The 13,712-nt window shown below is 35.5% G+C and overlaps 1 protein-coding gene across 6 annotated transcripts in view; it reads right to left on the bottom strand.

Annotated features, from left to right (window-relative positions):
* stxbp5 (syntaxin binding protein 5) overlaps nucleotides 1-13,712 on the bottom strand; it is a 175,714-nt gene that overhangs the window by 40,617 nt on the left and 121,385 nt on the right. For 3 of the 6 annotated variants that reach the window (XM_008123007.3, XM_008122999.3, XM_008122988.3), the window contains exons 12-19: nucleotides 13,478-13,625; nucleotides 13,328-13,395; nucleotides 11,287-11,327; nucleotides 9,985-10,205; nucleotides 9,610-9,788; nucleotides 6,746-6,871; nucleotides 3,540-3,691; nucleotides 1,915-1,971 (exon numbers count right to left, since the gene is read on the bottom strand). In XM_008123007.3, the coding sequence (XP_008121214.2) occupies nucleotides 1,915-1,971; nucleotides 3,540-3,691; nucleotides 6,746-6,871; nucleotides 9,610-9,788; nucleotides 9,985-10,205; nucleotides 11,287-11,327; nucleotides 13,328-13,395; nucleotides 13,478-13,625 (992 nt within the window). The remainder of the gene's footprint in view (nucleotides 1-1,914; nucleotides 1,972-3,539; nucleotides 3,692-6,745; nucleotides 6,872-9,609; nucleotides 9,789-9,984; nucleotides 10,206-11,286; nucleotides 11,328-13,327; nucleotides 13,396-13,477; nucleotides 13,626-13,712) is intronic. The other 3 variants (XM_008123013.3, XM_003215725.4, XM_003215724.4) reach the window with 1 other exon arrangement.

Below are 13,712 nucleotides of genomic sequence, written 5' to 3' on the forward strand. Positions count from 1 at the left end.
TCCCTCGCTGCTTGCAATAAAATCAATTGAAAAAAAAACAACATTTTACTAAAGTTTTTAAACATTAACATATACTAGTTTCTTAATTAAAACAGACAAATTAAGACTGGTTTAAAAACAGAAAAGTGCAATTAATAATAAAGTAGCAACACTGATAAAGACAGCAACCACTGAAATAAAATGCAAATGTGTGTAGAATTCCTTTGCAGACTTGTCAAAAGAGGGAAAAGTGCAATGAGATGAGTGGCTAAAAGTAGAAACTAACAATGACAACTGTGAAGATGTGTGTCAAGTTCCTTATTTATGGATTTAGCTAACCAGAGAAAACAACTCAGAAGCCCCCTCCTTCAGATATAATCTGATGCTCTGATGAGTTATCTAGAAAGACTGGATCCTGAGAGTAGATCCAGAATCTCAGTATGGATGGGTGGCAAGTTGTATCAGTAAGTCAATGATTGCACAAATCTCAGTAGCTCCACTCTCCATGACAGATTAAATGAGAGGACCCTATAAGTGAAGACCCAAGGGATTTCGTCTGTAATTGCTGTACATGTCTTGTAACAATAGTATGCCAAATAACAGTATATCATTGCATAAAGCTTGTATTTTAAAATATATCAGAAATAAAAACTTAACAGAAAAGGGCAAAATAAAATACATTTCAGGATGAAGGAAAGCATATAACTTAATCAAGCCAGATTGCAAACACTTCATTGTTATGAGATGACTTACTTATATAAGAGGTGCGAAGTTGTTTCACAGACTCTGAATATAAGCTAGCAAGGCCACACATGCAAGAAGCCACAGCCAGCATGCCTTAATGAAGCAATGAGAAAGGAAACACAAAGACACCAACAAAGAATGTTTGGAGACAGGAAAATATGCTAAAAAGAAACTTGTCGATTTGGAAAAGGTTCCTACATATGTTCTTTTCATAACATTGTTTTCCTTTAAAAAATGCAGTTCTCTAAGAGTCACAGAATACATTTTGGATTGCATTCTGTACAAACATAACACAGCTTTGTCTGTGTTTTACAGTCATCCCTCACTACAATTTACATAATGAAACAGGTTCCCACTGAACCTTTACCTGGCATGGATAAGCAAAGAATAGGTGCAAACTTTATCGTCACTCTTGCCTGTGGTCGGTGCAGCTCAACAACTACAGAGTTGTGCACTGCAGTCATTTATCATGCTACCTAGTCCCAGGTTACTTCCCATATATTTGTTGTCTCTCAACAACCAGACAAAAAAAAAAAAAAGATTTAACCCATTTGTGCACACACCCAGAAAATAAACTGTGAAACATGAAAGAACCTTTTTGTTGATACTACTCACAAGAAATGAATGACAAAACACATTCTTTTTGCAAGCTAAATATCTGATTCAATTAATTGTGAATGGTATTATTATTATAAAATGAAAAATACAGTTAATCACTGCTAGTGTGGGACTGCCTAGAAAAAAAATAGGCGAAAAGGAAAGGAGAGGAAAGGAGAGAGAACTAATTGCTATCTCTTCAATAAATATAGGTAGTAAAATATGGACAACACTTCAGATACTGCAATTCAAATATGTAATGATTTTGCAGCATTCCATGTAACTAGATGTCATTTATATTTTTGCGTATTGAGAGATAAAGTTGAACACAATGGATTGCCTCTTAATACTGAAAAAAACTTATATGATGCATTTACATTGAAAGGGGATTTTTTTTCAAACAATTACACTCATTTTACATTGGTATCTGAATTAACATCATATCAATTACACCAAATCCTAAATCCTATTGGCTGTTAGAAGTAAAAAGACCAACAATATATGGAATTTTATAGGTGTTGAATAATCATTTAGCAGTTGACTCAATGGCGCTAAGTGGGGCTACAAAATAAGATTGATGTATATAAGCCTCACCAGAATGAGGTGAAATGCCCATTCCTTCCTCTCCCACCTCCTTATTCTTGTTTTGAGCTTGGGAGAGAAGGAAACAGTGCATTAATTTCCAAACATCCCATTTTTACCCACTCCATCAAAAACACTTCCCTTACTTGCCCCTTTTCTACCTTTCATAACTCATCTGCTTAACCTCCTTCTTTCTTTAGCTTACTGATTCTCACATGGGTCTCAGTAAATGTTCCTGGGTGAAACACTCCAATATTCAGTTTCTTGGTTTACAGAGGAGGCTTTACACAGTTTCTACTGCAGAACACTAGATGGCCATTTAAAACCCAATCATCTTTCCTTCCCATCTTGCAATAATTCCTTATTACTACGTACTGGTCTGAAATGTTTGGCCTTGGAATAAAATATCATATTCTAGGAACAATGTAAAATAAATGAAGATTCCAATAGTTATTTGCATTCATTAAAATATCTGATGACAACATTCAAAAATAATGACATATTCATTTATTATTGCAATCCTCATCTGAACGCAATGGACAATTATTATTATAAATCATTAACAGTATTGTTATAAATTAGTATTGCTCTGAAATGCTCTTAAATTGCTATATGGGAGGAAGATATTTCTTTGGAGAAAAATATTTTTTCTGAATCTGCAAAATTGTGCTTAGTGGTTATCAGTACAGAAAAGTAACAAACTAAATAGAATAGTTGAAGTACATGTAATCAGAAAGGGAAGACACTGGGTGGTGTGCATGCATGTTCCTTCAAGTCACCTGACAACCTATGGCAGCCCCTATTGATTTCATATAGTTTTCTTAAGCAAGGCATAATCAGAGGTGGTTTTGCTCGTTCCTTCTTCCAAAGCATGTCCTACAGTGATTGGAATTTTTTGACAGTTTCCCATCGAAGTACTGTACTACCTACATCTGACTCTGTTTAGTTTCCAAGATCAGATAGGCTGTCACCTTTAAAGTATTTGGGGAGATACGTTGAGTGATACAGTGAAGTAAGGACTTCAGAAGTCATTGTACAATAAATTGTGAAGCAGAATGCTAAAATACAGCAGATCTCCCCAATCTAGAGTTCTTCAGATTTTTTTATTGAGATGAGAATCATGTAGTTCTGCAGCAATTACGTGACTGGAACTACCCGCATCACTAGCCAGTTTAGCCAGTGGTGATGATTGTGGGGAGTTGCATATGAACATCATCTGGCAGATTTCATGACTTCCACCTGTTTACATTCGCCAGCATTCCTGAGTACTGGCCATGCTGGGTTGCACTGATGAACTGTCTAAAACATATACCAGATGGCAATGTACCACAACTTCACCCAGTGATTAGCAGTAGACTGTGACAGCCTTTACAGATTCTTAGAAACAATATTCTGTAAATTGTTAGGCTTAAATACAATTGTTAGTGCCAATTAGAAGAGGTTAGTTCAAGTCTTGTTAAGTCAACATATCTATAAAACTAATTAATTATGTGGATTTATTCTTGTTGGGATTAACAGTAGGTACAGAGATGTTGATTTCCTTGTTATCTTCAAGTAAAAGCTAGTCATCTACATGTACATACATTTACCATCAGGCAAGTGGAAGAGCAGTACACAATTTAAGGGTTTAGTCTTACCTCCGGATGGTTGTCTACTTTTACGTGGAGATCGAGGTTCTCTCCTGTATGGATCATTAGAACCATATAACTCAACGGTGCCAAGATTTAAGAGTGTGGTCTTTTGGAGGTAATCAACCAATGCGATACCATTACAATTGCCAAAAACTACTCTGAAAGAAAATTTGTTGGAAAAAAAATGATTCCAATGAATGTCTGATATTCAGTCATATTCTTACATTATTCATTTATTTAATGAGAAGTGCATGATTTTCACTTGATGAATGCTAAAAATCTGAAACTTACATTTAAATAACCCTCTGAAATGAAGATTTACATTGTAAATGTATTTTAAAATACTTGATTGTGGAGAAAACAATTCTATATAACTTATAAGATATCCAAAGACACCAGATAATGCAAAAATAAAGAATGCCACTGCACACTCAACAACAAAATATATAAAATTCTGATTCTGCGTTTCAATAAAAATAGAATATACAAATTTACTTTCAGATTCATTTAATTTGCTTTAGAAAAATATAGGAATTGAAATAAAAACAGAGAGTTAATTACTATACATTTAAGGAGATGTGTTATGGTAAGTTTTCCGCTGAGAGTTTTCCAGAATGGGAAACCTTAATATATACAGTATTAATTAATTTGAATGAACAAAACCAATTTGAAACTAGTCAAATCAAAAAGTGTTATTTTAACAAGTCTTCTGTCCCCACTAAAATTTAAGCAACATAAAGAAGCTGTATGAATTAATTTGTCATTTTCAAGTTTAGTTTTGCATTTACTTGAATGTTTAAACTACTGTATATATAAAATCAGATATTTTAATTGAAAACAGAGAGATTTAACATGTAAATCTAAAATGGACTATTTTGCTTTTGTTTGCTAAACCAAATTCAAATACATATGCTAAATCGGATTTTGAATAAAGGAAATGGGAAAATATGCAATTCTCGATTTCAGGTTTCCTAAAAACCACATCACCATACCTTTATTCTTTTTAGTATATACTTATGAATTAGTCAATCTCATTTATAAGTCAAGGGGGGCAAAACTATGGGGGGCAAAACTATGGATTTGCTATAACCATGGATCAGTCAAAGACAAAATGTGTGTTACAATAAACCATTTCCTCCCTTTTAAAAACTGCATTGAGGGAATATACTTAGGAAGAACTAAAGAGAGCATTTAATTATTTGAAAAATAAGCAGTTATAATGGGGGGCATAAATTGTATTGTTTCCTTTAAAAGATCTATTGCTGTACAAGACGAAAATCTAAAGGAGAAAATAATGGGAATGCAGCTTGGAAAAAAGTGGGGGTAGAAGACCTGTCTAGTGCAAAGGCAGCATTTAAAGGAAGAAGCAAATAGATCTCCCAGCCCATTACTCTCCCTTGCCCAAACAATTGAAAGAAAGGCAGTCCTCCTTCTTCTCTCCTTTGCCTTCTTTTTCAGGTTGAGCTGCATTCAGCAGCAACACAAGGAAGCCTGAAAAGTGCAGAGCATCCACTATTTTGGGTGCTTGAGGTGAAGCAGACTGGCAGCTGCCATTTTTAATAGGATTTACAGTACTGCAAAAAAAAAAATCTGCATAGAAAATACAGCAGCAATTTTAATAGGGGCTTTTACAGTAGGTTCCTATTAATTATGGCCACCTCAGGTGCCCAAAATGGTGGTGCACTACATTCTTTGGGCTTTCCTACATTGCTGTTGAATGCTGCTTGGGAGAGGGAGAGGGAGAGGGAGAGGGAGAGGGAGAGGGAGAGAGGGAGAGGGAGAGGGAGAGGGAGATATATATATATATATATATGTGGAAGAAGGAAGGCGCCCTTCTATTCCTAGTCTGGGGAAGAGAGGGGTGATGGGGCTGGAGTGTTGCTTCTACACTGTGTCAAGAGCATTCTCACCTATACCTCTTGTCACCACATTCACACTGGATCCCTATTCCAGCACTGACTTATGTATAAGTCGATCCATTATTTGGGAATCCATTTGTAACTTTTTAAAACAACTTATACATAGAAACATAGAATCAAAAAGTTGGAAGAGACCTTTTGGGCCATCCAGTCCAACCACCTGACATGCAGGAAAACCACAATCAAAGCTCCTGAACAAATGACTATTCAGCCGCTGATTAAAAGCCTCTATGGTAGGATCTTCCACCACACTATGAGGCAGAGTTTTACTGCTGAACAACTCGCACAGTCTGAAAGTTCTTCCTAATGCTCAGGTGGAATCTCCTTTTCTGTAATTTGACCCCACTGTTCCAAGTCCTAATTTCCATGACAGCAGAAAACAAGCCTGCTCCCTCTTTCTTATGACATCCTTTCAAACATTGATACATAGTTCTCATGTATCCTCTCATTACTGGGTATATAAAATAATTACAGTTTGTAATAATAAATTATCATTAATTCCACTTAGTCCTCATATCTTTTTCTCAAGCTATTTCTCTTTCAGAATACTTAAAATTAATGCATTATATCAGGAAAATGCTAAGATTACTTAAATTGCCATTAAGTTTAAAACTGGATATTAGTTGCTTTACAATTTGAATTTGTGATCATATCGTTTTTGAAGTAAGGCTACCCACAGCAATGTGGTGCTATTTGTTCAATCTTTCTTTTGGAATGATGTTTTATATTACTACAGTAGACTCTCACTTATCCAAGCTTCGCTTATCCAAGCTTCTGGATTATCCAAGCCATTTTTGTATTCAATGTTTTCAATATATCGTGATATTTTGGTGCTAAATTCGTAAATAAAGTAATTACAGCATAGCATTACTGTGCATTGAACTACTTTTTCTGTCAAATTTGTTGTATAACATGATGTTTTGGTGCTTAATTTGCAAAATCATAACCTAATTTGATGTTTAATAGGCTTTTCCTTAATCCCTCCTTATTATTCAAGATATTCGCTTATCCAAGTTTCTGTCGGCCCGTTTAGCTTGGATAAGTGAGACTCTACTGCACTACCTAAACACCAACAAATATACAAGAAGGAACTTCTCAATGAAGTGCCATACACTATAAATATAGTTATGAGCATATTTTGAGTAGGTGTACAGAAGTCCTGGTTTTATATCAAGCATGGGGGTACATGCCAAGTTGAATCAAGGATCCAATCAGTTTACGGCTAATGTCACATTGCTACTGCAACAGGACAAAGGGCTTTCAAAAGTTAAAGCTAAAAAAAGTTATACTTACAAACCATAGGCAGAGTTGATTGCAAGGCTTGTTATTTGCTGAGGAGGTTCTCCACTCACCCATACTAGCTGAATAACCAGTTCAACTTGGTAGCCTGGAGATTGTTTGAGGGGAGAGTTTTTAACTCTGTAACATAAATGAAAGGTAGCTATCATATTCATCCTTGTGAAAATTTGCCAAATTGATTAAAAAGTTGTTAAATTTTATCAAATGGGGTATTTTTTAAAAATTATTAGCTATTACAAGTTGGTAAAAGTTTCTGAATATTTACTCCGGAATATATTTAGATCAACTATCTATTTTAACATATTGATAATATGCCAAGTGTATGTATACAGTCTTTATACTTGTCCCTCTGTCCTTTTGGATGCAACTGCTTTACATTTCAATCATAGTTGATGGGCAAGGCATAGGTTTACATGAACCATAGGACATTGAATTTTGAGGAAATTCCAAATAATATCTTGCTAAGAATACAGTTATAAATTCAGCAGTCAGCACAGGTAAACAAAAAGTGTTTCCCAGATGTGTCCATTTCTTATAATTCTATACAAAGATACAGGATTAACTAATATAAACACTAAATTGAAAATCTTACTATAGATGCCCTAATTTATAGGGAATTTCTGCCATTTACTTCTACCAGGCATCATATGCTTCCAGTGAGGTTGTGGTTCTGTTGTAGCAAAAACCAACCGTATCATCTGGTATTTAATGACTAACATGCTTTATTTATTTGAGTCCCCTTCGGGGTGAGAAACGCAAAATATAAATACTGTAAATAAATAAATAATAAATTTGGCATCATTCATTTAAGTATAGAAGCCCATTTCATCAGATGCATTTTTAAAAATTGTTTCAATTGTTACAATAAAGTTGCTTTGACTTGAGGATGTTTGTAGAGTAATTTAGTGTAGACCATTCCAGATTAAGATCCACAACAGATTTGTTTGTCTGTGTGTGGTGGCAGTGTTGATGAAATAAATTCTGCTATCTTCGAAACCTCAGCAAAAAGGAAGCTGTTGGCTCCGCTCATTATATCACAGGTGAGCCAGGCAGAAAAAACAGTATCTAACTTAATATAATTTATTCAGTGCATAATTATAGTAAAATTTCAGTTAAGGACTTCAAGCTTCTAAGTCTTAACCACTGTCCATAACATGACAAAACAGGTTTTAGAAAGTAAAGTAAGTAATAGCACAGAAAAAGAAGGTTGGGCAATGAATTTTAACTAAATTTTAGAAGCCTCACAATCTTGTTCAATTTACTCTTTGGAGTAAAATACACTAACATGAAACTTGTCCCTTGGATAAGATTGCTATATTCCTTTTTATTACCCAGCATTTTAAAAATGTTTTAGGAATTAATGTGCTGTCCTTCACTACCACAAAGGAGCCTGTGGCTTTCAGGTAGATTTGGTTTTGCAAATCCTGATCTATACTACAGAATCACCTATGGGATTTTTCATCCATACTGAATCTTCTATCTTGAAGTCTGATGGAATCATTTTACCTGGTGCCACTTTCAAAATACTGGGATATAGCAAATTTTAATATTTTCCCCATGAACACATTTGTTTTTGTGTTTTGTAATTAGGGACAATATTATGGCAACTATCTTTTGCTTAGTCTTCCCATGCTAAATTAACCTTATGTGTAATCAAGATGTGTTAAATGGGAAGAAGCCCTTCAGGTTGATGGACTATTCTAACTCTCTTGTGGTATATTTCTCTCATTTGAAGGATTAAGGGCACAATATGATTTGCCAACTTCCCTAGAAGGTCAATATCTTCAATTAAAGCATGGGAAGACTCTGCATTTTTAAGCTTCTCAGTCTTTGCTTGTCTATGTGACTTGACTATGCCCGGGGCTAGCTTCTTCTTGCGGGGTGGAGGGCTAGCAGTTGAATTAAATTTATTTTGGACCAATTTATGAATTTAAAGACTTGAAAGTTTTCTAAATTGTTTGTTCATAACTATTGTCAACAAGAAATGATTCAGAGTGCTCTTTCAAATGTCAAAGTGTTCTGAGGTCCTCAGCCCATCAAATAAGCAGATATGGGCATTTCTCTACCCAATGTTTCTCTACCACTGAAAAGACAAAAAATCTACCTTCTTATTATTCAATGGCCAATAGACCTCAAAACTCTTTCTACATTTGTCTGGCATAACAGATTGCTTGTGGGCTTATTTAGATATTTCATTGTCTTTTATAGAGGTATATATACATTCCTTTGTTATTCTTATATTTTCAGTTTTGTTCCATTTTGTTATCATCCAAGCTAAAATCCAACTGAACTGCAGACAGACAGACAGCAAAAATGGTATTTGCATACATTTATTTCTTTTTGAAAGATTGAGAAATAATACACTGCTTTAGAAGAAAAACTGAAGTAATACTGGAGTATACATTAAATAAAAACTGCCAATTTTTCTCTACAAGTTTATCTTTGACTACCTATTTGAAAGGAAGCATTTTAGGTTAATTACAAAGTTTTGTTTAAAGATGCAAGGTATGAAGAATTAAAACTTGTTGAAGCCTAATACCTATTCAAGGTGCAATTGAAATAAAGGAAAAGTTTGCAAGCACTTATCAAAATATGCTATTTTATATGGTCTTGTTAAGTGAATGTACAATTACAGTGTATATATTGCACAGCAATGCAAGAACAACACAGATGTCTTTTATTAGCTTATCACTGTAAGACCACGATAATATTTTTACACTGTATACTTAAGGGCAGCATGATGAACCATATCCAAGAGGAGTGCCTGTTAAAAGAAATTTATAGCTTTTGTACAAGCTGATGAAGTGGCCTATGAAAGCAAGATACAATACTGAGATACAAACTACTATTACACTTACTTTAAACATGGGACATTATCCCGAAGTCCGTCAGATGAGCTACTGCTAGTGGATGGGTGAGACTGGGGAGCAATAGACTGAGGATTGGAACCTGTTCCTGGAGTAGGCAGTGGTGGCAATTGTTCAGGATCTGGAGACTCTATATAATTTATTTCATACAATAGTCGTACTTCAAGCATCTGCAAAAAGAAAAACATACTAAACAATTGCAACATGCTACTTTGTACCAAATAATTGCCTCAAAACTAGACATTGGCCAGAATCATATCACACAACTTATCACTTACACAATAGCCCATTATGTGTGTTGTGTGTATTTTTCATTGCAAGTGAAACAAGCAATAGAAGAGTTCCTAAAAACTAAATGCCACTTACTGGAATAACTTCTGTGTTTATTTCTTGTTTGCTGAATCTGTAAACAATCACATGTGCAGAAACACCTGCAATACATAGCATCCTGCTTTCTGCACACCATGAGATGATCTGAATGGCAAAAGGGTCTTCATCTACGATATCTGTGCTTGGCTTGTCATCTTTATTTCGAGACTTTTCAAATACTTTAGCTGTTTTTAATTTATATAGCACTTGCAATGTTACTAGAAATAAATACACATAAAGTTAGTTTCATGCAGAAATGCATAGGCTTTTGACATTTCTATATGTAAACTTTAAAAAGTTCTAAATCAAATGTTGTAAATGCTCATCATTCCCTGTATTATTTTTTGGGACACTAAGAGACCAATATACAAACTCCTACATGTATAACTGTGGCGAGAGAGACCCTGCAGCATTCTACTGTGGAACAGGGACCATTTAAGGGTTTGTGCAGGAAGATGGGGACAGGAAAATAATAGTGCGCATTTAAGAACAGCATGGGATCCTGGGCATTATAGACCACAAGGAAGAGCCAAAAATAGTTTAAACATTTAACAGGGTTTTATTGGACTTTGGTTCATAAAAGAATTTTAGAAATATCATATGGGTTGTTGATGACAGATGCCTTAAGAAAGGTAAAGATTTCCCCTTGACATTAAGTCTAATCATGTCCGACTCTGGGGGATAGTGCTCATTTCTATTTCTAAGCCAAAGAGCTAGCTATGTCCATAGACGCCTACTAGGTCATGTGACCGGCATGACTGCATGAAGCGCCATTACCTTCCCACCATAGCGGTACCTATTGATCTACTCACATTTACATGTATTCGAACTGCTAGGTTGGAATAAGCTGGGCTAACAATGGGAGCTCACCCCACACCGCGGATTCAAACTTCTGGTCAGCAACTTCTGATCAACAAGTTCTGTAGCTTAACAGTCTAACTCACGGCCCGCACAGATGCCTTAGCTGTCTATAATTACCTCAACTGCCACCTTTAACTAGAATATTTTACCTGACTGCCTCTATCATTGCTTACTGCCTGCCTTACATAATTGCCTTTGACACCAATTCAATTAAGCTGGAAAATGCTTAAATTCTATTCTAATCAGACAATTTAACCACACCTTACTTAATTTAGTTCAATGGGAGTTAAATGCAACTTTCCAGGGCCTTAATAATCAAGTGAATAAGAGAGAAATGAGAAATATTATGAGTGTAATAGTGCTAGGAAAAGACGTCACTTTTATAGGAGCAAACATTTTTTAAAATATTATCTATAAAAACTTTGTTGAAGCACTCACTTGCAGAGGCATCCCAAAACTTGACTGATCCATCTGCATGTCTATTAAAACAGAAAGTGGTTTTTAAAGAGAATATTCTTCAAGAATACACACCAAGGATAATAGAATTTAGTTACTTAAACTAAACTATTACAACAAAATCACATGACTATATTTTACTCCTAGCATTAAGGGATTCATAAAATTATAGAATAATAGAGTTGGAATGACACCATCTAGTCCAACTCCTTGCCATGCAGGAAAAGCACCATCAAAGTACCCCGACAGATGGCTGTCCGGCCTCTGTTTAAAAGCTTCCAAGGAAGAAGTTTCCGTCACACTCCGAGGCGGAGAGCTTCACTGCTGAATAGCAATTACAGTCAGGAAGTTCTTCCTAATGTTCAGGTGGACTCTCCTTTCCTGTAATTTGAACCCATTGCTCTTGAGTCCTAGTTTCCAGGACAGCAGAAAACAGGCCTGCTCCCTCTTCCTTATGACATGCTTTCACATATTTATACATGGCTATCATGTCTCCTCTCAACTTTCTCTTCTGCAGGTTAAACATGCCCAGTTCTTTTATGATCAACATTTTTTATCTAAGTATTTTCATATGAACGAAAGCTTGTTCATCCTACCATATCCTGTAAAGGTATGAGGCAGAGACATTCTGTACTTCAGAGAACTGATAAAATTGTTCCTACAGGGAAAGTTTCTTATTCCTAAAAGGGAGTCGATTGTAGCATCTTTATCTTGCCCATATTTGAGGACAACATTAGGATTAAGGCTAAGATTCTATCTTACAGTGCAAATTTAGAAGCCAGTAAGACTAATTGTAGCTCCTTATAAAATAAACTGAGGATAGCTCACTGCTTGCTTTGCTTCTTATAATTCAGTAGGTCCCAGTTCAAAGATTGGAATCCTAATCATTTTTACAAGTGGTAAGCTTCTCTGAACATAGTGTTTCTTCTTACTTTGTTTTGGGTAACTATCCATAAAGTGGACAAAAAGCCAACTCTACATGAATTGACACAATACAGTGACCAAGAAATTTTCAATGGAAACCATGTGTGAAATCATGATAGAATATTTGGGCTCAGGATGCTATTGTTTTGATTCCAGTTATAAGAATTATTAATACACAATGAGCCCTTGGTATCTATTGGGGTTTGGTTCCAGGACCCTCAATTAATACCAAAATCTGTTATATTTCAAAAGTAACACCAGTGTGATATCATGGATTTTTTTTCGTGTCAGGAGCAACCGGAGTTGCTTCTGGAGTGAGAGAATTGGCCGTCTGCAAGGACGTTGCCCAGGGGACACCCGGATGTTTTGATGTTTTACCATCCTTGTGGGAGGCTTCTCTCATGTCCCCGCATGGAGTTGGAGCTGATAGAGGGAGCTCATCCACACTCTCCCCGGGTGGGATTCGAACCTGGTCAGCAACTCAACCTTCAAGTCACAAGGCTTTTATCCCCTAGGCCACCGGAGGCTCCATATCATGGATGATGAGATTAAACCTTTTCAGTCAAAAGATTGTAACTTGTAATTACAAGTGGAATTTTTCAAATGTTATGGTGTTGTATTATCAAACTAAAGCATAAAAAAATGCCAAGCTAAAATGCAATGTAGATCATGGCTGATTTTGCGGGGAGGCGGGAAGTCAAGTTACTGGTACCAGGGGAATTAGGATACTTTCCAAGTTCTGGTTTCTCAAGAAAGAATTCTATACCCAGATTAAATTTATGAAAGAACAACATTTCTATTTCTAATAAAGACTAGTTTTTCTATTGGAACTTGGTAAAAACATGTAAATGTACAAGGAATGGATGAGTGGACTCAGGCCTCTTTTCAGCCTTTTTTTTTCTTTCCAGATAATTCCCCCCGCCCCTCAAAGGGACTGAAGATTAAATTGTGTCCTCTTTCCCCCCCTGAACAACATACCCATCTTTTTAATGTAGTCCATATTATTCTGTATGCTTGATTTTTTAAGATAGTTTGTAGATTACAATTAACATCACTGGGCATACATTTAACTCAACTTCATGTTCGCCTTATTACTTACCCAGTAATAATGATCTCTGGATAACTTTGTGTGACCAGACCCCAATTTCCACCATTGATCGGCCACTCCTAATTAAACAGACAAATAGATTACATTGGTGTATATGGAACACTGGGGTTTAGAGATCACAATATTAATTTCTTTTGGTACCTTTTTGCTATAACCTTGACGCTTCTGTCGAGCCCCAACTGAATAAAGTACTGGAATAAGGTCCACAGGACAATCAGCAAAATATTCACAGCAGGTGACTGGAGATTCATGTATACTCAAGGGATAGGGATTCTCAAATATAGGATACCTTTAATAATGGAATGAAAATGTAACACGTTATTTATTTAGATACAAGTTTCAATATTACTTTTTACTTTATGTGATTATAAACTAT

This window comes from Anolis carolinensis, chromosome 1, assembly GCF_035594765.1.
Source record: "Anolis carolinensis isolate JA03-04 chromosome 1, rAnoCar3.1.pri, whole genome shotgun sequence".
In the NCBI taxonomy this organism is placed as follows: domain Eukaryota; kingdom Metazoa; phylum Chordata; class Lepidosauria; order Squamata; family Dactyloidae; genus Anolis; species Anolis carolinensis.